The 23,014-nt window shown below is 43.6% G+C and overlaps 1 protein-coding gene across 16 annotated transcripts in view; it reads left to right on the top strand.

The window, feature by feature from the left end:
- ADGRL3 (adhesion G protein-coupled receptor L3) overlaps nt 1-23,014 on the top strand; it is a 493,129-nt gene that overhangs the window by 460,450 nt on the left and 9,665 nt on the right. For 7 of the 16 annotated variants that reach the window (XM_058025176.1, XM_058025175.1, XM_058025179.1 and 4 more), the window contains 2 exons: nt 14,445-14,573; nt 20,083-22,953. The exons of 1 other annotated variant lie outside the window; for it this stretch is intronic. In XM_058025176.1, the coding sequence (XP_057881159.1) occupies nt 14,445-14,573; nt 20,083-20,888 (935 nt within the window). In that variant the 3' untranslated portion in view covers nt 20,889-22,953. Of the gene's footprint in view, nt 1-12,595; nt 12,670-14,444; nt 14,574-17,995; nt 18,048-20,082; nt 22,954-23,014 lie in introns of those variants that run through there. 8 more of the 16 variants (XM_058025182.1, XM_058025181.1, XM_058025180.1 and 5 more) reach the window with 4 other exon arrangements.

Here is a 23,014-nt window from a genome sequence, read left to right as displayed (position 1 = left end):
CCCAAATCAGTGCAAAGGAGGAAGGCAGTGTAACATGGAGCTGTAGTGTTCTTCAACTCACTGGTCTTCTTTTGTGCCAGGATATTTTCCCTTTGCACTGAAGATGCATTAATAAAGTTGACTATAACATTTCATTACTGCAAATCCCTGATTTATCCACACACATGGCCTTCACATCTCTCTCTGTCTCTGCATTAAAGACTGCAGAGCAGCAGTCTGGGTCTAATGGAGGGGGGAATTGGTTGTCACACAGAGGTTCCAGCAAGAGCCACTGTTTCCCTCAGCCACCCATCCCACTGCTCCATCTCAGTGGCAAACCAGAATGTGTTATGCATTAAATATTTGCTCCTCTAGTTAGCACAGAAGTTGAACTTGCTCTCTGATGCATCTGAGGTTACCAAGGACTGTGTTTTAGCAAACAGGATCTCCTGCCTTTGTTACCAAAAGAAAGGTGTCTCTCCTTTTTTGGTTGTGTACTTTTTTCTATGCCAAGAGGCAAGTATGTCTGTCAACTGGGACAAGCAACGAGGTTTCAAGTGGACAACATTCATCCCAGTGTGGTGAGAGCCTGTTACAATATGTGCCTGTTATTTAAAGGTCAGTTGGGAAATGAACTGGGAGAGGAAGCATCTTCATGTTTCCTCCAGATATTTTCCTTGTGTAAGGATACTTTCCTTCCTCACTGGATGAGGTGAATCACCTGAAGGGCCTGAATCTCTCTACTGGCTACAGAAACAGCCTGATAAGTGTCCTAGAAGGGAAGCCTTTTAGGTAGAACACTGAAGTGACCTGAGTAAGTTTTACAGTTCTGTGGTCATCCTCCCTCTTTTTCACACAGGCAGGCACAATATTTGTTGTTGTTGGGTTTTGGGGGATTTTGTCTGGTAAACAGAAGTATCTGCAAAGTGGAGGTTAAAAATATGTCTATGGGAGATGGCATCTCCAAAGCAGCAGGTGGTCAGTTCCACATGGAAAAACACCTGACATCAACAGTATTCTCTCCAGGTATTTCTCCCTTTATCCTGTTTATTTCAGCTGAAAAGCAACATTTGAGGTCTTAGGGCTTTCCACAAAGAAAACTCTCCAGAGAACTGCAGTCAGAACAGAGCAGTGAGGCAATGTGTTTTTCACAGTTCTTGTCTTACTCTTAATATTTACATATATATTCATCTTTAAAGGAGCTGTTTCATTAATGTTTTATTTACAAGCATGCTATTGAGACTCAGAGGATTCAAATGTGAGCCTTGAACTGTATGGTCAGTAGCTTTCCTTGCCTGAGGTTGATACAACAGGGTCTTATTTCTGTTCAAAACTCCCACTCCAGCTCTCCCAGCCTAGATACCTTCTGCACAAAATTATCTGTATTGTCCCAAGTTAAACATTCTATATGTGCTGGCAATTTCCCCAAAGCCTTCAAAGAGCAGTCTGTGTTCTAAAACAGGAAGAAAATGGTCCTTTGTCCCCAGAATTGTTCTAGCATCCAGGTCTTGGAGCTTGACTCCATTTCTCCATGTCCTGGGCCAGCACTGAGTTTTAACATTTCTGCTGGGGGAGCTGAAAGCAGTGAGACACCCTCTAACTGGGGTACTATCTCATTGAAACCTGGTTTTTCCCTGATACCATTCATCATATTCACAGCCTCCTGCCGCATGGTAACATCCCAGGCAAGACTGCTCTAGCTATCTGTATTTCCTGTATGATGACCTGCATTTCTGTATGACATCTCATCCCTTCTTCCTTCATGAACCTGCTGGGCATCATTCTGGAACATGGTATCTGAGTTAGTGTATGCCTCCTTTAGACATACAGCTATGTCCTTTTCTGATTTAGCAGCTAACACACCGCTTATGGCTCTTTCAGCTTCATATTCTCTTTTATCTTCTATTCTGCCCTCTCCCTGCCAAGGTAATTGACCATAATGTTACTTATTTGAATTTATCACACCAGGAATTTCACGCATAACCCCAAATATGCCTGATGTAATGTGGTCTGTAATGAAAACTTTATTCTGTCGTAAGGCGTATAAGACTATTTCAGATTATTTCCTGAAGGTAGCATCTAATTATTGATTAATAAAAAGTATGTCTGCCTTTGTTTCCCCTTGCTGCTCATTATGGCTTTGTAGTGATGTAAATTTGGGGTTGTTATATCTCTGACATCAGGAGGAAGGGAAGAGAAACTGGCTGTGGATTTCCTTTTTTACTGTCGAATGAAGAGCATGCCTGTCCAGCCCATGATCATGGTCTCAGTTTCAGGATCCGGGGGGAATTCTGCTCCTTGCATTCCCACTCTGCAACTCTGTCCAATTTTTCACACCCTGGGTCTGGCTGCATACTTTTTCTGTGTATTTCACATCCAACTTGTGCTCTACATTTATTTTCCTAGTGCTGAAAACTTCAGAGGTGTAAAAGCTGAACCAAGCTGATTACCTCATAAGTAGGAAAAGGAAGTTTCCCTTTGACTGCAGGGTGTTTGGTGTGTGATCTTAATGCAGGCACTGGGATGCAGTGCTGAAAAAGTAGTTCAAAAAGAGTGCCTGTAGGATGGACTGTTTGCTGGAGTTCAGTGCTTTGCAGGCTCAAAAGTGGAATGTATGAAGGAGAAGCAACAGAGCTTGTCTGAGCTTCGGATGCATCCAGCTGGCCACCTCAGGATCGTGAGGGATGGGTCTGTTTGTACTTTTGAAGTGTTAATGTCAAAAAGCTCTGGGATAGCTCAGCCAGCCTTGCAAACAAGCAGTCATAGCAATGTGACACCAGCCTATTTTTATCCATGTCTTAGGTGAGAGGTAATACAGTAATTACTGTCTCTCTTTGGATATGAGACAACTGGGTGAGAAAAAAAATCTTTATGAACTATATGGTGCTTTGTTACTCTTCAGGTTTTCAAGCTGGGGGAAGGGAAGTGGTGGTATGATTTTTTTTCCAGAGGAAAAGTGGAAGTTATCTGTTTAAGAAGGGCCTGTTCCTTGTTTTGGGGAGGCTCAAGAGCAGCAGAGCCAAAGGGCTGTGTCACTGGTGCAAGGCAGTGTTTTGTAAAACGGAAATGCTCAGATGAAGTTGTGTATATCAATTCAAGTTAGCACAGAGTAGTTTTTCCCTCTTCAGAGAAATAACTGGGGCAGGGGTAAAGCCACCAGATTTCATAGAGAATAGAAACTGCTCCAGAAATGTGTTGTGTTGGGTCAAGTGCTGTTCTCCTGCTGTAATGCACCGACTCTTAGCTCTTAGTTTATAAACTAGACAGCAAATTTAATAGTTTATCCCAATAGCAGTCTTGGAATAGAAACATGAGTATGTACACTCTTGTCTTTATACATATATATATATATATATATATAGCTCTCCATCCCCATCACTCTCATCCATGGAGGTCCTCTGGAGGCACTTCCTGCTGCTCCAGTAGTGTGAAAGAAAAGAAACAGCAGGGAGCTCTAAGAGCAGAGCTGTGTCATGAGGGAGAGCACCTGGCAGCTGAGGGAGAGTCATGCACCATCCAAAACCTCAGTGATGGTTCATTGGGCCACAGGGGATTAAGGCAGGAGCCCTGGACAAGGTGAGGGGATGAGCCTGGTCCAGACCACCAGGAGATACTGGCAGAGACAGGGCTGGAAACTGAGCTACAAGGCAGGTCCAAGGTCCACAAGGCAAGGGCTGGGTGCCAGAGCCAGCAGGGCTGTGCCTTCCTGGTGTATCTCATCAAGATCACCAAGGCCTATGGGGGTCATAAGGACCTCAAAAGCTGTTGCAGATGGGAGCCCAGGACCCCTGGCAGCTCTTCCTGAAGGATGGTAAGTCCTGAATACAAATTCATCCATGTGGCCCTAAGGGTCCATTCATGAGGGAGAAGGCCCCTGCCAGCAAACCCCATCAGGGCCATCACAAAGCCCTCGGATCCCCTGTATTTGCACAACAGATATAATCCCTGACTAGGAAAGCTGTGTTCATTCCCTGTTTGCTGCCGTGCAAATGGGCTGAAATGGGGTATGGAAATGAGATATGGTATTGTTTGTCACTCCCCCTTGCTTTTTCTTCCCAACGCATAAGTGCTGTTGCATGTTTCCTCTTCTGGGTAGCGTTCCAGAAAAAATACTTGATTTCTCTTTGCTTTATTATTTCTCCTCTGTGTTTTTATGTCAACCACAAAGACTTAATCTGAAACACACACAGGAAAAAGGGAAATTATTGCTACTGTTTTCAGAGGTAAGCAGTTTAATGTCAAATTCATGTGGATTTCTTCATAATGAACAGAACAAATTGAGCTCAAATTCAAACAGTGGGAATCTGAGTCAGAGAGGAAAATTAAAATGAAGAACATTAATATCCTGATTTCTAGCCCAACCGAGACCTGATTGTTTCCTAAATGAAATCTCCCATCAAATTCCTTCCACACACCCAAAAATATAATTAAGCTGTGACTTCCAGGCTGAAATCGTAGCTGCACTGTGAATTCAGCAGGGACAACTGTGTGTGTTGTTTTCAGGTGGATTTACTTTCCTGCATTTTTCAGAAGCAGTTATTTAGAAAACACCAGTAGAAGGTTAAATTCTTCCTTTGGTAGGAGACTGTCACTCTGGAAGACAGGAGGTATAGGTTAGCCCTGAAACACTGCAGTAAGTCAGGTTTTGGTCACCAAATCTGCCCTTTCTGCTGAGAGATGAGGGCTGCTGGATGTGTCTCAGTGCTGCAAGATCAAGAAGTTTCACTTTAGCTGTCTGCAGGGATGATGGGTGCCATGGTGTGGACATAACTGGCCAATACAGCAGTGAAAACAGGGTGGAATTTGGTGTGCTGAAAAGCACAGGCAAGCAGGGGAGGAGGGAAAAAGGAAAAAAAAGGAAGGAGCAGAATTTGGATTCCCCAGGGATCTCAAAGCCCATCCTTGGTACACTTCAAAGTGCAATTGCTGCTCATTATAACCCATTTGCCAGTGCTGACCCTTTGCTGCCTAGATAAAGCAGAGAGAAGGTGCAAATTTGGACAGTGGAAGTGCTACTGTTGTCATGCATCAGCCTTTCTCAAGATGCTTGTTTGCTCCTTGATGGATTAATATGACCAGTGTGAGAGAGATTTTTGCTAAATTTATGTTGCATGTAAAACAAATAGCCAAGTTCTAGGAGAGATGGAAGTGCCTCTGCTCATCTTGGTAGGATATTCAGAGGACACCACTAAATAATCTATCACAGTCTGTCTCACTTCTTATCTACTCTAACACTTATGGCTTCTCTTGTGGCTTGGAGATATTAGAGAATAAATACTTCCTCCATTTTCTTTGCATTTGTTGTATTTTTTTTATAGTTGGCAGCAAACAGTGCCCCAGTTTCTCCTGTTAAGTCAGTCAGCTTTCATGTCATTTCTTTCAGAGAGATCATTTTAGGGTGTGGGGACTTACTCAAATTAATGAGTTGTGGCTATATGAATATGCATGTTGGCAGCAGTGTTAATGGTCACTTCTTTCCCCATTATTTCTTGTTCCAGTTGTGGTTCTGGGGTAAGCAGTTTTAGTGCAGAGGACTCACAGGATGTCCAAGGTGCCTGCAGTTGCTCTCCTTGATAATGAATGCATCTGTAGATAGCTGAGGGGAACTCACCAAAATATTCATGGATATGAAAATGCACATTATTCTTGGTTTCTGAGCACTTAACAGCTCGAAGACAATTGGGCTAAAGAAAAGTGTCCATCTTCTGCAGACACTTTGGTCTTGTGAGAACCATCACTGCGCAGCTGGGTATGTGGTGTGGAGCAAGAGCCGCATCTGTTTAAAACTGAATACCCCCTGCAGATGCTGTAAAAGCTTTGAGCTCTGTTTTCAGTCATGCTCAGGGTTTGATGGATGTAAATGCAGAGGAATTATCAAAGCTGAACCTGTGTTGGCCTCTGGCAGGGACAGCAGCCTCAGTGACCATTCAGAGACCATCATCTGTCAACGTGCAAATCTCACTTCTTCACTGTCATTGCTTCAAATCTAAAACAAAGCACTCTCCCCCCCAACCTGTCCCTTTGTGCAGAGTGCTGAGAGGTGTCAGTGCCTAATGTTGTCTGTGCTGACCATTGCTGAGTTGGCAGGGGCAACCTGCAGCACGAACCTGAGGGATGCAGCAGTCCTTGCCCTTGAGCATCATACTTCACATTGCAAAGCCCTTAGTCCTGGGAAATTTATTCTGTGTGTCAAGGGGTCCATCGGTCCTGGAGCCTGGAGGCCTCTGGTTTAGCCACAAACATCAGCAGCAGTGCCAGTCTCTTCCCCCTCTGGAATATGATTAGCTGTTCAGTTTCTAATTTTTTTGAAGTCAAGGCTGCTACTTGAGAAGGGGTTTTTGGAGGTGCTGCTTGTTTGGGGGAAATCAAGGGGTAAAAAGCAGGGTAGAATCCCTGACAGCACTGCCCTGCTAATCCAAAGGCAGCCTGTGGCCTGTTTTCCAGCTTCTCATCCATCCACAGCTGCTCAAATCCTACTCTTCACTGGGCAGATTGGTGTTCAAGGGTGCTCACTGTCCCAGCATCCTGAGTGCTTGTATTAGTGCTCACACCTCCAGGGACAGCCTGCAAAAGAAGTAGCACAGTCCATTTAAATCAGAACTTCAAAATTTCCAGTCTACCCACTGCAGGAGGCTGTTCCTTTACCTCTCCATGTCCCCACCACCATTAGGCATTTTCCTGATGAAGCTCTTTGGTTTCATCCTCCCCACCCTTCTGCTGCTTCTGTTGCCTCTTGTGACTCCTGCAGACACCCTTACTCTCCCCTGACCCCATGGATACCCCCTCCTGGAACCCACTGCCTAGATGGAGGATGTATTTGGAGGGAGTAATCCACATGCCTTTGCACCAGTTCTGTCACAAGGGATTCCTGTTTGTAAGCCAAAGAAATCTCTGCAACCCTGTTAAGCAACTGTTGGTTTGGCTAAATGTCAGTAACTGGCCTCAAAATGAGCCATCCTGATAATCATATATGAAGTAAAGAGAAGTTCCAAGTAGGTGACAGCAGAAGAATATTTTCTCTTTGTAAGGTAAAGTCATCAGCCTTTTGGACTAGCAAATTGCTTCTGGTGGTTTTTATCTTCACCCCCCTCCACCCTTCTCAATCAGCTGTACATTTTATGCTAGAAAAATTATGATTTTCTGCATCAGGGATCAAAACTTAGGGAGTTTAACTCTTATTTCTGCCTATGTGCAAAATTAATCCCATTGTTGATATTCTCCTGGTTTATTTTGCCTCTCTGCTGCCTGGGACTGAGTTAGCTGAGATTTGTTGCAGTGATTTCAGTGAGTGACATGACATTCTTCCTCTGGGAGATATTATGAACTGGCTTTGATTTTAGGATTGGCAGCCATATAATTGGAAGTTCAGTCATTAGGTGGATCAGCTTTAAAGAGGAAAAGTAAGGGCAAGGCAATTTCTGAAATCAGAGCAGGCTTTGGGGAGTATTAGATCTGGCAGAGTATTGCCGCAGAGCAGGCTTGATATGGTGACTGTGAAGGAGGAAGGAAGAAAGCACAGCTGCTTTTATAGATTCCTGGAAGCATGGTCCAGTTTTCACCACAGGCAGGGCTCTCTGCACATCTTGGGTGAGGCCTCAGGTTTAGTGAGAAGTAAACAGGAACAATTGGGGATAATGCATGTTTGTATAGTCAAGATACAATGTGGTGTAAACCCTTGTAAGGGGTAGTGGTGTTATAAAGAAATGTCCCATCCTGGAACAATGTTTCTGCTCCAGGCAGTGAAAAAGTTATTAGCAAGTGAGCAAATACTTATAAATGGATGTGGACTAGCTGTGTGTTTTGAACATGGCCTGCAGATTATAATCCAGCAAAGGTTTGTCATCTAAAATCATTGCCAAAGAAAGGAAGGGGGGAAAAAAAGAGACAAAGAAATACTTTCACTCCCCTGTCTCTGCATAAAAACATGGGATGTTTCATGTGGCAGAAGATGGCCCAGAGCTTAACAACCTCATTTACTGAAACTCCATTTCACTGCAGTCAGTATTAATAGCTTCACAATGAATAGATTAGATGCTGCAAGTGACAACAAACCTATTTGAGAGAAATTTAATAGGGAAGTTTATTGAAGTTTATTAACTGAATCCTGTTGGCTATTGTAAGAACAGAGCTTGATAAATATAAATGTCAGAGCATTTGTTGGAAGGAACTTGGAAAAATACTGAAAATACCTGTTGTCCTCCAGCAAATGTGTGAATTTGCTTGTCATAATTGAATTTATTGCAAAAACAAATTTTGAACACGTAGAAGACCAGGATTCATTAAATACTTGAAAGCTCTACCTGTAGAAAAGAACACAGTGCTGGTAAGGAAAGTCTCGAAGAAAACTAGAGCTTTGACTCCTAAAAACTTACTTTTGTTTCCCTGGGAGCAAAATGGAATAAGTTAATATTGAATGAAGTATAAAACCAGCCAGAATTTACAAACTGAAATCACTGCAGAGAGGCCATTCCAGTGACACTCAAGTCTGAGCTATTCACTGCACTTTGGGTAAGGCAGAGTGTGTTATGGGGTTGTTTTAGTGGACACTTAGAGGAAGACTGAGCTCTTACCACATCATTTGTGTCCAAGCTAAACCATGTCCCCTGATAGCTCAGGAACTGTTCTACCTTCAGGGAGTGGTCCATGTTCTTCCTGGCTGTCACTTGTCCCTGCAGGGCAGTCTGAAGTCAAGGACATGGTGTGCAAGAAGCTGAGGGACCTGGTTCATGGTGGATGTGAACCACAAGAAAAGTTGGATGTTCCAGGGGTCAGAGCAGGCAGGAGTACAGCACTGTGCCCTTACCTTGTGGAAAGGGAGCCACATTGCTGGCAAAGCAGGGAGGAAACAGGACTGAGATTGATTGAAAACACAGCAGTACATGTAATTCCTCCTGCAACAAACAAAAAAAAGCCCAAGAAAATCTAAATTTTGGAATTGCTGGGTCAGAGGCAATGAAACATTTTGTTATGACGCAGATGTGCTTTTTCTAAGTTATTTCTGTTTCTACTGTAATAAAAAGTTGAAATAATACAAAAAGTCAAAGTCAGCTTTTATACCAGCCACTCTTCTGGAACAAAAAGTGAAAACATTTAATTTGGAAAATACTGATTTTGCATGGACATTTTTAAAGCATTGAATAGTTCATCCAATTAAATTTGTAAGCTGGTCCATTCTCCTTTCTCAGCAAAACTGCTCTTCTGTCACATCTGCTCAGTAGTGGGGGAATCTCTCCAGTCTCCTGCTAAAATGCACATACCAAAAATATTTTGGTATGCATTTGAAAAGACCAGAAGTCAAGGAAGATACATGGTGGTAGTGTTGCCTGTGCAGACAGATGATCCCAGTTAAAGCAGTGCTGCTCAAACCCTTTCAGCCAGGCAGAGCACTGGTGAGTAACAGTATTATTCAGAAAATCTGGAGGAGCAGTTGAATCCATTTCCCTTCCAGCTGGGTAGACTATGCAGATGATTCAAGGTAACCTGTGTGGCTTTGTCAGCCAGCTGCCCACAAGAAATTTTTTGAATTTTATTCCTGAGTGATGCATTCTGGAGTCTGGCAACATGTGCTTGTCATCATAATTTTCATCCTTTGCTTTCAGTGAGTGAATAAACCACGCTTATGTTTAACAAGGTGCAGCTTTCCCATACAGTCATTACACAAATCTCTTCCAAAAAATTATCTCTGCATTCAATGTTGTCCTGCATCAAAGACATCAATTTCTGCCTTAGAAAGGAAAGAAAAAGATTCCATTTGGTTGCATACTGTCATTAAAATAATACCTACTTTCATAGCCACAGAAAGCAGCTAAGTGTCGCTATCTGGATCCTTTGTGTCTGGTTACAGTGATGTTAAAACTTGAGGGATTTTAATCTTTGTCCTGGTTGGTTTTCCTAACAGTTTTTGTCAGTTTGCGAGTCAAAAGTGCAACCCTCCAGATCTCCCCCTGCACCCTGAGCACAGGCCATGGCTTCTCCTGGCCTTTTAAATCCAGCACAGCTGGATCTGTGGTGCTTGGATCGTGAGGATCACTGGTGCTGTGAGAGGAGCAGGAGCATCTGCGTGTTACCCAGGAAATACTTGCCTTCTGAAAGACCATCATTTCTTTCTACTTGTGATCACAGCCTGCAAATCCTCCACTTGAGGAAATCTAGCCTCAGGAAGCCTTGAGCTGAGCACTGGCCTTTCCAGAAACCCAAATTTGAATGTAATTTTGGATATTAGAGCTGACCTGGTAGCTGTGTTTTGTTCTGAACTTTGGTTGAATAACAGTGGAAACAAGGAGACTTGGGACTATAGTTGTACCAATGTGGTTGCAGGGAATATTTTTATAGAGGTGTGAGTTCTGCTGTTAAACGATTGCTGGTTGTGATGATATCATCATGCTGTAAAAAAAGGTGAACCTGTGGGTTGGAGCCCATCTTTTTTCCATGCCCCCACACGTATACAGCATGATAGGGGTTTGGAGACAGAATGCATTTCCTTTCAGTTGGGTGCCTTTGACTGGCAGAACTGGTGGTGATTCAGCACAGCTGGATAGAAGGCAGTTCCCCTAACTAAATAAAGAGTGGAGGCTGTGGGCTGGCCTTAGGTGGTGCAGCAGATGGCAAAGGAGGGATCTATATAGGGGCTGCTGTTGCTGGAATGTAGGAAAGCATGGGTGACACAGAGCCGTGGGGTTTGCTGGGAGAGGTCTGTGTTGCACCACAGATGCTGAGAGCCAAGGATCCAGCAGTAAGTGAACAAATAAAAGTAAGTGATGATTACTGCTGCCTGCTGAAGATATTAGGCACATTGCCAATGCCGGGCCTGATGGCTGCCAGGGATCCCTTCCCAAGAGTGCTCTGACAGGGAGGAGATTCCAGGTGGTCAGCAGGCACTTGCAGCCCTGATCTTTCTGGTTTTTGGGCCCCTGGACATGCACCGACCTCTGTATTGCAGCCCCAGCGATGCACACCCGCACACAGGACTGCAGAATAACCCTCCTTGCTGTCCCCCATGGTGTTTTGGGAGAGCATGCTGCTATGATCCCGTGCTTACTTTATTGGGGTTTTGTTGGCTTTCTATTACCAAGGCTATTTTCATGCAAATGAGGTCATAGTTCCATAGTCTACCTGCTCCTTCTGCTCCTGCCTCATCTGCAGACCTAATCCACTCTTCCTAATAGTCCCGTTGGTTGCTATAGCAATGATAAAGTGGTATGAAAAAGCCAGGATGATACTTAAATGTATGTCTGGTATTACATTTTTCATTCTTTCTCCCGGGAAAGAGAAACCAAATAATGAGAGGTTTGCTGGGTTTTTGGGGTTTTTTTGTTTGTTTGTTTGTTTTTTTTTTTTGAGGGGGGGGGGTTGGTGTATTACAGTTTTATCAAAAGCTTTAACTGTGGGCTTTTTGGACCCTGGATGCAATCCTCTCTCAGCACCCTTTTAGGCTGGGAATTTTGCAACTCAAGAGCAGGTAGTAAGAAACAAGAGCTCAAATTTATGAATACAGGGTACATGGAATTTTGTATTTAAGATGCCAAAGTTACATTTATTGTGTCGTGCACAGAGTAAGAAGTTTGCCACTTCATCACAATGGGAACCTAAGCTGCAGAGCGCTTAGGGCCCAGTTTGGTCTCTGAATGTATTGAAAGACATCAAAACATGTTGGCTGAGGGTTTGTTTTGGATTTGCACAAGTAGACTTACTCAGCACTGCCACTGAAAGTGGCATTTTGAACAGAAAATTAAAAAATCTTAATGAAATCAAGGGAGAGGAAAGCAGAAGATGGAGTATTTTTGCTCGGTTGCCTCATACAGGAATGGGTCACTGTAGTACCAAGCCCTATCTTTTACACATCTGAGAGCAAAAATTACTTACTTATTCTGTATTTTCAACTTTTTTTTTGCCAAGTTTTTAGTCGAGCATGGATATGTATTAAAAGTTGTCTGAAAGAGCCATATTTATGTGAATTCAGCTCATTGCAGAGCCCGCCGTGTTGGCAAACGGCAAATGTACGCAAGCCAAACCTACATTTAAGTGCTTACACAGGTTGATCCCCTCTTTCTTGTCACAGTCTGAGAGCATCCCTCATGCAAAACAGCTTCTCCTGCCCAGCCCTGGTAGGATCAGCTTGTTCCTGCCTGCTGGGGTTCACTAGACGAGATCAGTGTGGATATATTGGTGAGATGCTCTTTCTAGCAGCTGGCATTTAAAGACACCTCGAGCTAAAGTGCTCAAAAGCCCACTAAGGGTGTATTTTTCATATCAATTCTCATCGGGACTGAGTTGGAGATTGGGTTAAATCTCAGATGGGAGGATTATATCACCCATGAGTTTATGGCTGGCATTAACTCTGGACTTTCTCATTACTTGTATAAAAGTGAGCCCCTTTTTGAATCTTTTATGGCCTGGCTTGATTAAAAGTGGGATGAAAGCAGAAACAATTTTAATGGCCTTAGTGCTCACTGGTATAAAACTAGCGCAAGAAGAGAAATTGTTCCTACAGTCTCTCATGCCAGATGAATGTGAGATTGAGAGAAAACACATTAGCAGAAAGAAAGAATTGACTCATTTACCTATTAGTTACATTCAAGGTTACTTAGTTAAGCGTTCATATAATGTTTTCTTACAGGAGACAGCTTTGTTTCCTTATTTTCAAACACAGCAGCTCATCTTGCTTTCCATCAGCATAGACAAAAATATCAGGTGAGAGAAAACAAGTTGTTTTTTTCCAGCTGCATGTGTCGAGGAGCCTCCCTGGCATGCAGCCCCCATACAACACTGCCTTCTACTTTGTCCTGTGCTCAAAAGACCGATTCAGTGACCTGCTAATGCCATATGCCTGGGGCTGGGGAGTGCTGGGGGATGATGGGGGAGAGGCAAGAAACTGTCTGCTCCCTCCTCTACCTGCAGAGACATGGGGAAATGTCATCCCAGGCCTGCATACAAGCACGGCAGCCTCCACCTAACCTGAGGTTTGGCCTGGTTTTGCCTTTCTGTAAATAATTAGTAGGTGTGAGCTTTCAGAGAACTCCCTGCTAAGGGGATTTGTACTAGCCAGAGTCCTCAGGGCTTGTATATCCTCAGCAACTCCATGCAAAGAGGTTGTACCCAGTGCCCTACATGCCCCACAAAGACAGCCTTCACCTTGGCACAGAGGCACCTCCACACCTGAAAGAGGCAAATGGGGTCTCCATGCCTCAGACACTGGTAAAAGCTTTCCTGAAAGAGTTACTGGTTTTGAGGATTGGCTTTTCAGTTACTGCTTTGGGTTGAGGATGTCAGATGTTGGTGACTGCCAGGTGATGTGAGCCCTCTGACAGTACTGTGCTAACCAGCTCTAGTTGCCCCACCAATTACTTACTTTCCTGGTGGAAAGGTTTTGTTTTTACAGTTTAGTCCTGGAGATTAAAAACCATGGACATTCTTCCTGCTATAGAACTCAGTAGGAAGGGCCCTGAAGGGCAGGTTTTTTTAATTCGGTCATGTCTCTGGAGATTAGACGAGGTTCAGAGCAAGGGCTTAAAGGTTTTTCATCCTGTAGGTCAGCTAAAAGGTAGGGGGAGACTTTGCTTGCTGGATTGATGCGTGCAATAGGAATTGCTGCCACCTGCCAAGCCATGATGATCCCAAAAAGCACAGGTCCAGAGGCTGCGTCTCCAAGGAAATAAACCAAAGATCAAAGGACAACTGTTGGCTGAGTGCTTGGAAATAGCAGCAAAGAGGTGCTGGAGTGGTGAATCAAGGTGTTTGTGGAGCACACAGAAAGCCTTGAGACATGCACTTTGTGGCCACTCTCATTCCTGGTAGAAATGTCTGGCAGAGCTGTAGTGCTCTCACCTTCCAGGATGGATTCAGGTGGTTGTGATGCTCTTGATGGTGATATCAGAGAAGTAGCTGAAGTGAAACTTGCCCTCTTAGACATGAGAAACAGCTGCTGTCTGAAAAATGCTGAGAGCCTTTGGAGAGGCTGCATTCTCCATCCTTTCTCTTTAATTCTGCTTTTTTGATTTAGATGCGTTGTGAAGGTCTGGCAAAAGAGATCCTAGCACATAGTGGGAGTTGAATGTGCTGTTGTCTGTTAGTCATTATATATATATTTTTTTATTCATTTGGCACTTTCCGGAGAGTTTTTCCCCCCACATTGTGTAGGCTGCCATCTTCCTTTCTTTCTTTGTAGCAAGCATGTGGGCGCAGCCTTGCTTACACTCCGAGCAACTGGGGAACCACCATAAATGTAGCTTATCCGCTTTCTGATACATTTTCTTTTGCGTTGGTTTGGATTTGTGCATCGTCAGTAACATCTGTTCTGCTTTAGTGGCATACAGTTTTCCGAGTCTAATTAGCTGGCTGCTTGTAATCAGGACTATTTCAACTGTTGTCATTCTGAATGTTCTTTTTCCCTTTTTTTTAATACCACATTTGCCTGATTGACCTTTTTTGTTGTTTTTTTTCTCTGTCTTTCTATCGGGCTGCTCCAGGAGCCATGGCTAATCATCTTATAACCAATGCTCTGCTTCGTCCTCATGGCACTAACAACCCTTATAATACATTGCTCGGGGAATCGGCGGTCTATAACAACCCTTCTGTCAGCATGTACAACGCACAAGGTGTGCTGGAGTTTCTCTCTAATTTTTCTAGTGAGAATTCCATTTTCTGTGGCTTATTTTGGCCCATTTCTTTCTTTTTTTTCTTCCTTTTACTTTTTCTCTCCCCACGCACACACACTTTTTTTTTTGGAACTGGGCACAAAAAAAAGATCCTCTCCCCTCCCTTTCATTTCAGTGCATCTTTCCATCTTCCAGATGCTATTTTTCCATGAGCAATCCAATTCACTTTGAAAGACTTTTGTCAGTTTTTCTCAAAGCATTCACAGTATTTTGATTTTGATTTTTTTTTCAGTCTCCTTGCTTTTGTATTGTTTTGGACTTGTGTGTGTGTGTGTGTGTTTTGTCAGACACATTCATTCCTCTCGTTGTTGTCAGCGCATTTCCTTGTTAAACCATTCATTTCAGAAACAGGAGCACCGCTGAAGGTAAGTGAAGCTAAACTGGCCTTTGCCACCAAAGCTGCTCTCATTTGAAATGGCCTGCAGAAATGTGGCCAGCAGTGCACTGGTTTGCACAGGGAGTAAAATGCAAAATAAAACAAAACTGCCCTTGATCTCTAAGAAAAATGACAGTTGAAGCAAGAAGTGTAGGCCAGCTCCAAAGAGCAGAGCTGAAATAAGAAATGTTTTGCCGTTTGCATTTATACATTTTATCTGTGTTGTTAGGGGAAAAAATAATCGAAAGAAGGTGTAGTGAATCTAGATAATATTTGATATCCTCCTTTTGGCAACAGAAAAGAGACAGGCAGAATCGGTTGTACCTGATGGAGCTTTCTGCTATGGAAATCACTCTCTTGTCACCTACATGTTTGTCTCTGCTCTGGCTTCTGTGGGAAGGGACAGTGTTTGTAAGCTGATGTCCTGGTGCTTCTGTGAGGGAGAGGCAGATGTGTTTAAGCAGGGCCTGAGGAGGTGGGGAGTGTGACCTCTGACAGCTCCTGTCTCTTGGTGGCTCCATCCTGCTCTGCCCTTTCCATGGGATTATTTTTTTGGTCTTCCTTGTAAGGTGGCTGAATCACTATAGAGTAGCACTGCATTCCAGTGCAAGTGTGCCAGCACTCTGTCAGCTCTCCGCTCTCAATGAAGGCATCACTTCCCAGTAAAGGATATCCAAGAGAGGGAAAATAATGATGGTGTCCTGGTTCAGAGTAGTCAACCCAGGACAGATGGTTATAATGCAAGCAGGAAAGCCCCCTTTGTACTCTATGGCACCATGTTTATGACAGAAATAGATGTTGAACTGTATCAGTAGGGTATTTGCATTCAAAGCACAAGGAAAGCACGTGTTTATCCTTTTTGCTGTTTATTAATTTCCAAAACTATGCTAACTTTGTGCAATAAATTTGTTTCCAAGAATGCTTTTTTGAAAAGGGGCTACTGTTAAACATGAAATGCTCTGAGTTTTAAGATTTTCAATGTACTGCAAATGTGGAAATGAACTTTGATGTTCTGACTAGTTTCTTGCATGATAACCTTAAGTTATGGGAGTCTTTTAAATCAAATGGCAACAGGTAATGCTGAGTCAGCATTCACCTTAAGAGGAATCCTGATGTTCAGGTCTGGGTGCTTCTGCCCAGGCAATATGGGCATATATGTGTGTTAGATTTATTTTAATAATTTTATGGTCTTCAAATTTTTAATACTAAAATCTGATACAGTTACCTGAGCTAGCAGAATGTTATTCCACAAAAACAGCATAATTTTTTTGCTAGTGCTATTCTGTTCAACACAGTTAGATAAGTAACGGAGAAATCTGTCCAGGCTTCATCCATGGGAAGTGAAGAAAGAGAATGGGACCACCCTGGTCCCATTTAAGCTCCTGGAGCTTTGCCAATGGTTTCAGAGGGAGCAGAACCTAACCCATTGTTTTCAGGAGGCTGTGAGTTAATTAATGACCACAGAACTGCTATAGCTATTAGTTTTCAAACTGGTTAGGTCCCTGGACAGTTACAAAGTGTGAATATTAGGAGATCCCGTGGCAGAAATGAAGGGTAGCAAAACCAACCAGGCCTAGTGGTCTCGGTGGGCCCTCTGGGGATGCTGCACCAGCAGGAATGCTAAAGCCAGGAGAGTGCATTGTAAAAGTAGATGCTGTCATCATCTCTGGGTGTGCCTTGGCTGTGGCTGGCGTGCAGTGAGCATTGCAAGCTAACACCATCCAACTAACTCATTCCACATCACTAAGGCCGTGACTTTCTTTTGCACGTTCATTTACCACTTCTGGTGCTGGCCATGGATGGGGCAGGACACCCCAAGGAACAAGGGACTGATCTGCTCCACCTGTTTCTTTTCCCCTCCCCAGTATTCTTTTAAAATACTGTCTCTGCTTAAGCCAAAGCTGCCACATCTGTGGCAGGCAATCACCAGGGGCAGGAAGTTCTAAAACTTACCCTTGAAAAGAGGTGGGGAATCAGACCCTAAAAGGCCAAATTCCAGTGACATAAGCAATTCCTTGACAGGACACAGAGTGTAGAGGGAGGAGGAGGTGGTAGGTCAGGGGCCGAGTGCTCACTGTCCTTGGAAGCTGAGGGACATACACTGGCTCAGTCTCTCCAAAGCAGGAAAACATCCCAACACCTTTGGTCAGAATTAATTCTGAGAGAAAGTGTCCACAAGCATTAATGACCATTAGCAAGCTCTACTTAAAATCCAACAGACAGCTGAGGAGTGGGAAGCTGAGCGTTATCACTGCCTCTTCATCTTATTCTCTGACTTTTCTTGTTTTAAGCCTTTCTTAATAGTTTCCTCTAGCAATGCCATTATCCAAACTACTATTCTTCTTTTTTTATTTTCTGTTTGTTTCTTTTTTTGCCAAGTCCATGTAGTTTGCCATATGTTTGGTTAAAGTAAAAATCACACTTACCAAAGTTTGTAAAATGCCAGCAGCCCCATGATGAGCAAAGTCATACTCTTACAAAGCACTGTTGCAAAAGATGGACGGCAAAACATTTTTAGCAAGGAAACAGAATTCAGTTTCAGCTACCAGGGGTTATTATACCTAACAGTAAGTAAAGCCATTCATTTTAAGACTTTGGAAGTAACATTGACAATGCCTGTCTTTTCAAGCATGACCGTTACCAACTTTAAACTTTTCTTAAATTTCCTGGCATTATTTCTTCATTTGTGTTGCACGCTGAACATTTTATAATGGCATTGGAAAACAGTTTAAATGTGATAATTTTTTAAAATAAAAATGTAGACTATTGACTATTGCGCGTAAAATATTTTTTTTCTGTCTAAAATGTCAATATTTTTAACCTGAAATAAACCTTATAATAAATTCATGTATTCTGGGCAGTGGAAATTATTTCCGTTAACTCTCTTTTCTGCATATCATCAATTTGCTTTTTACTCATGTTCTCCTACTGTCGCTGTAAGCTTACTTGTTGTTTTTTCTTTCCTTTTCTTCATGCTGTCGTTTAGAGCCCTACAGAGAGACAAGTATGGGAGTAAAGCTAAACATTGCATATCAAATGTAATTTTTTTTAGTTCACTTTTATTGCATCACATATAGATGATGTAGTTAATAAAGGAAATTACCCTCACAGTTTTGAAATCAAAAGACTATGAATAGACATGTATATATATGTGTATGCGTGTGAATGTATGTATGTGTGTATATATATGTATGTTTACATATATATATATAGATGAGATTAGATGATGCTTCCTTTGTTTATTTCTCATTTTTGTGGTATCGTTTACCCAGCATAGTTTATTGTTTAGTTGTGTATGCTTTTTTTTTTTTCCCCAACTTCGTGTTTTTATTTGCGAGGTCATGGCATTTTTATATGGTGTGTTTCATTGCAGCCCCCACTCTGTTCTCACTTGCAATGCCTCCCATTTTATTTCTGCACCAAACCCCAGATCTATGCATTGGCAGCAGGAGCACAGTGCTCAGTGCTTCAATGCATACCTTACTCAGCGTAACCATCAAACAGATGCTGTTGTACCTGTCACCCATTACATACAGCCCTCCCCCAAAAATGCTCACTTTTCATTTCTCCCCAAGCATCGTGACTCGGTTGGAGATCTTTCACCGTGAAAATCAACGGCTTTGCTCTATGTCTGTGATGGCTAGTTGATTTTTTGGCATAGCTCCCTCATTTGCTGGGAAACCCAGGATACAGCAGCACCCTCTAAGCTTCAGAAACCCAAAAGGTGACCGACACATTTGGGGCATTTCATTCAAAAGCAAGAAGAAGCCTTCAGTAGCGCTTTCCAGCCCTTGACATACAGCAACTACTCCATCGCAGATATAGACTGAATCCTGTATTTTCAGAAGGTACACATGCCATGTACTAAGCATGGTATGAGCAACTGTTCATCTGAAATTGTCAGTTTAATGGCTTCTCTGATCCACTGTGCCTTGCTGGGAGTTGCTTGCCAGTTTTCGGCAATGCCTGAAGCCCTTAGCTGAGAGGTCGATAAGTTATCTCATGCGTCCCTATGCCTGCTCTCCTTCCAAGGAGACCAGCGATCCCAAAAAAGAAAGCATGGTGGCTTAACTGCTGGGCCTGATTTTCTTCTCATTTGCCCCCACCCATGCTGGCATTGCTCTCAAAGCACTTCCCTGCCATCTCCTGTAGTGCTTTGGGAAAGAGCTGAGCTCCAGCCTCATGTTGTCAGCATTGAGACACCTGTAGAGATGCAATAGGCAGAGCGGGGACACCCCAAGACCCTGCTACTCCTCTCAGGTTCCCATGAGCCCACCTTTACCATGGCAGTGATGGTACTTGCTGTACCCTCTGCTGAACCCACTGCTTTAACTTTGCAGGTGGAATAGGAGCAATTTTTAAAGGCTTCACAAGACCCCAGAACAGCTGCCCCCAACATGAATTGTTTTAGAAAATCCCCACCTGGCCAGTGTGGAGTAAATAATTTTGGTTGTGCCCTTCAGCCAGAAGAGGTAGGGCATTTAGCCTTGTTCCAGAAAATCCTGGGCCAGGAAGCACTTTGTGCCTCCCCCTTGCTACTCCCTGAATCCTGCCATTCAGTCCTTATGTCTTTATCCTGACAGCCTGCCCAGCGAAAGGGGAGAGCAGACTTTTTTTCCTCTAGAAAGGATCCACTCCCAAACAAAGTTTTGGTAGTGATTAGCCTGGGCTGCAAATATTTTTTCCTTAGCTGGGAGGAATTGCCCCCTTCCTCCAAAGTTCCTAGGGCCAGGGCAGTTGGGACCAGCACAGGGTCATGAATTTTTCAGCTCCCTCAGGAATACATAGAGTGCAAGAGCTGTAGGAGAATGCTGGCCAGGAGAGGTTATCCTTCCAGCTGGATGTTGCCACATCAAGTCACACACTTGACAGTGCTTTCCTTTTTTTTTTTTTTGGGAAGCCCTGGACCACCAGCTGGTTAGATGGAGCTGCGCCCTCCCATTTTGGCCGCGACGCTCTCCTTGCTGCCCAGCGCCAGCAGCTGCGGCAGCCTAGGAAGGGGGTTTGAGTGTGCACATCCCGCATGAGTGTCCTGTTTGTACAAGTCACCCTCTCTTGTGTAATGTTTTTCAGAGGGGCTTCTGAACAATGCCAGGGATACAAGTGTCACGGATACTCTACCACTGAATGGTAATCACGGCAACAGCTACAGCATCGCCAGCGGCGAGTACCTCAGCAACTGCGTGCAAATCCTTGACCGTGGGTACAACCACACGGAGAACGCCCTCGAGAAAAAGATCCTGAAGGAACTCACCTCCAACTACATCCCTTCCTACCTGAACAACCATGAGCGCTCCAGCGAGCAGAGCCGCAACTTGATGAACAAACTCGTCAACAGCGTGGGCGGCGGGAGCGAGGACGATGCCATCGTGCTGGATGACGCCACTTCCTTCACCCACGAGGAGAGCCTGGGCCTGGAGCTCATCCATGAGGAGTCGGACGCCCCGCTGCTGCCTCCCCGGGTGTACTCGGCGGACAACCACCAGCCCCACCTCTACAGCCGGCGTCGCATCCCGCAAGACAACAGCGAGAGCTTTTTCCCTTTGCTGACCAACGAGCACACGGACGACCTGCAGTCGCCCAACAGGGATTCTCTGTACACCAGCATGCCCGCGCTGGCTGGCATGCCCATGACGGAAAGCGTCACCGCCAGCACCCAGACCGATCCTCCACCAGCGAAAAGCGGCGGTGGCGATGCCGACGACGTTTACTACAAAAGCATGCCCAATCTTGGCTCCAGGAACCACGTCCATCAGCTACACACTTACTACCAGCTAGGTCGAGGCAGCAGCGACGGTTTTATAGTCCCGCCAAACAAAGAGGGAACCTCTCCGGACGGCAATGCAAAAGGACCCGCTCACTTGGTCACTAGTCTATAGAAGATTCAGCAAAAATTAAGCAAAGAGACAACTGAAAGCCTCTCCGTAACACTCGGTTTACTGTTCTGAGTTAATCCAAACAGTGGTAATATTGTGTGTACTCCTAAATCTTCATGCTGTTCAAAACGAAATTCTCAGACTTTTTTTACTGGAATTTTTAGGCCGACCTGGAGAGGACAGTAACTGCTGTGCCCCCCTTATCTTCCTATCCTTCTTCCCTCCAGACAGACTTCATTATGTTAATGAAAGAGATAGATAACGGCACACTTCGTGGCCTTCTCAAGTTATGCCGTGTTTGTTTAAACAATCCTTGATGCTGTGTTGCTCTTAATACCAAGGACCTGATTTAAGAGGGAAAAAAAAAAAATAATAAAAGGCCAAAAATGTGCGTTTGAAACTAGTAGCGATGACGCATCTAGGTGGGAGCGCTGCGTAAAACAAGCTAGCAAAACTCTTTCTTACCAATCCAGATCACACCATGGGTTATGGTCACTCACAACTTGGTTTCACTGCAGCGCCCTTTGCTGCGGGAGCAAACAAAACGTAAACAAATTTAATGAGACGGAAGGGAATCCTAGAATCCTGTGCTAAAGGCATATTTTACATTTTGCTGTATTAACGGATGATAAAAACTAATGGCAGAAAAAGAGAAGCGAACAATTTCTATGTAATGTACAGATACTAGCATTGCACATATAGTCTGCTTTCTGTTCCTCCAGAACTTGCGTCCCTGTTAATGTAGTGGAAAAAAAAATAAGAACTTTTTTCTGTTGTGCTGGTCTTGTAAGTTTGTCTACCAGTAGGAGCAAGGTTTTTCATAACTCTTTCCTTTTTTTTTTTTTTAATTTTGTTTTGCCTCGTCCACTGCTCCTTCTCTCTGTCCCCTTCCCATCCCAGTAAAAAAAAAACTCACTGGGCAACAAAAAAAACCCCAAACATCACTTTCTAAGGACCATTTTTAGTAACACCATCACCATTTCTTTTCAGCCAAGACAGTCTTTTAATTTCCTCGCTGTATAACCTTTTTCAGCCGGCATGTTGCCAGCAGACCTTTTGGCAGACTAGAGCAGGGCAAACTTCCTCATTGTCAGTGCACAACCCGATGGTGACGATAATCCTGTGGAGCATCTCTGGCCGACAGCCCCTCAGCCAGGCCCTCGGGTCACATCCAGGGACTGAGGAGAGGTTTTGTAGTTGTAGAGGGGGTTCTACAGGAGACTGGAGGAGCAAAGGGCCTTCTCGGCTCAGTCTGGTCCCCGGTTTAGGCACTTGTACTGCAGTGGTTTAAGAAGAAAATAGATTGACGCGTAGTGAGCTAAAAAGTACTTTGCGGTGATTTTTAATTAAAAAAAAAGAAAAAAAAGTCCTCTGTTCATTATTTTTCCTAACAGGAAATTTATTTATTTGACCGGATTTCTAAGTAACATAGGCTTTCTGGAGGTAAATTAGCAGCACGGAATATGAATTCTTCTTTTTCTCTTTTTTTTTTTTTTTTTTTTTTTTAATTTATGATCCATTTTGTACGGTCTCAGCAGTTGAATGACCTCATTACTAATATTTGTTGTAAAAGTGAAGCTTGTTTGCCAACCAATAAACAACTGATCACGATTTAGAAGATACTGTATGTATGTACTGTACAATTAATCTCTCTTATTTTGTCGTTGTTCTTCCTCTCTCCATTAATGTCTTCAGTATGAGTCTCCGCTCCTTTACAGCATGGGTGAGCAATGCCGAAGAAAGGAGGCCTAAGCTGAGAAATTTAAGCACAAAGGTTTTGCAGCTGTGGCTGACTAGAAAAATCAGGCTGGTGGTACTTGTTTAGGGGCAAGAACAACACTGGTTGACATTTGTTGCAGGTGATTCTAGGTCTGTTTTGTGCCTACTGTATAAAGTAGCCAACGACACATGGATGATTTGAGTATAGTGTTTCACGTGTCATATCTTTTAATCATTGTAATTTTTTTCTTTTATTAATTTTCTTCTTTTTTTTTTAATTTGGGTTTTCTGAGATTAAAAACTGCTGGTAGCATGTCAAAGAGTAAAACAAGTCCCCGTTAGGCCTTCTCGGTCGTTGTTTGCTGTCTCTTTATTTTCCTGCTCCGGGCATATGCCAAGCGCCCTCACCA

The sequence above is a fragment of the Melospiza georgiana genome, chromosome 5 (genome assembly GCF_028018845.1).
Source record: "Melospiza georgiana isolate bMelGeo1 chromosome 5, bMelGeo1.pri, whole genome shotgun sequence".
In the NCBI taxonomy this organism is placed as follows: Eukaryota; Metazoa; Chordata; class Aves; order Passeriformes; family Passerellidae; genus Melospiza; species Melospiza georgiana.
Note: the sequence above shows the minus strand (reverse complement) of the source record. Positions and strands in the feature narration are given on the sequence as shown.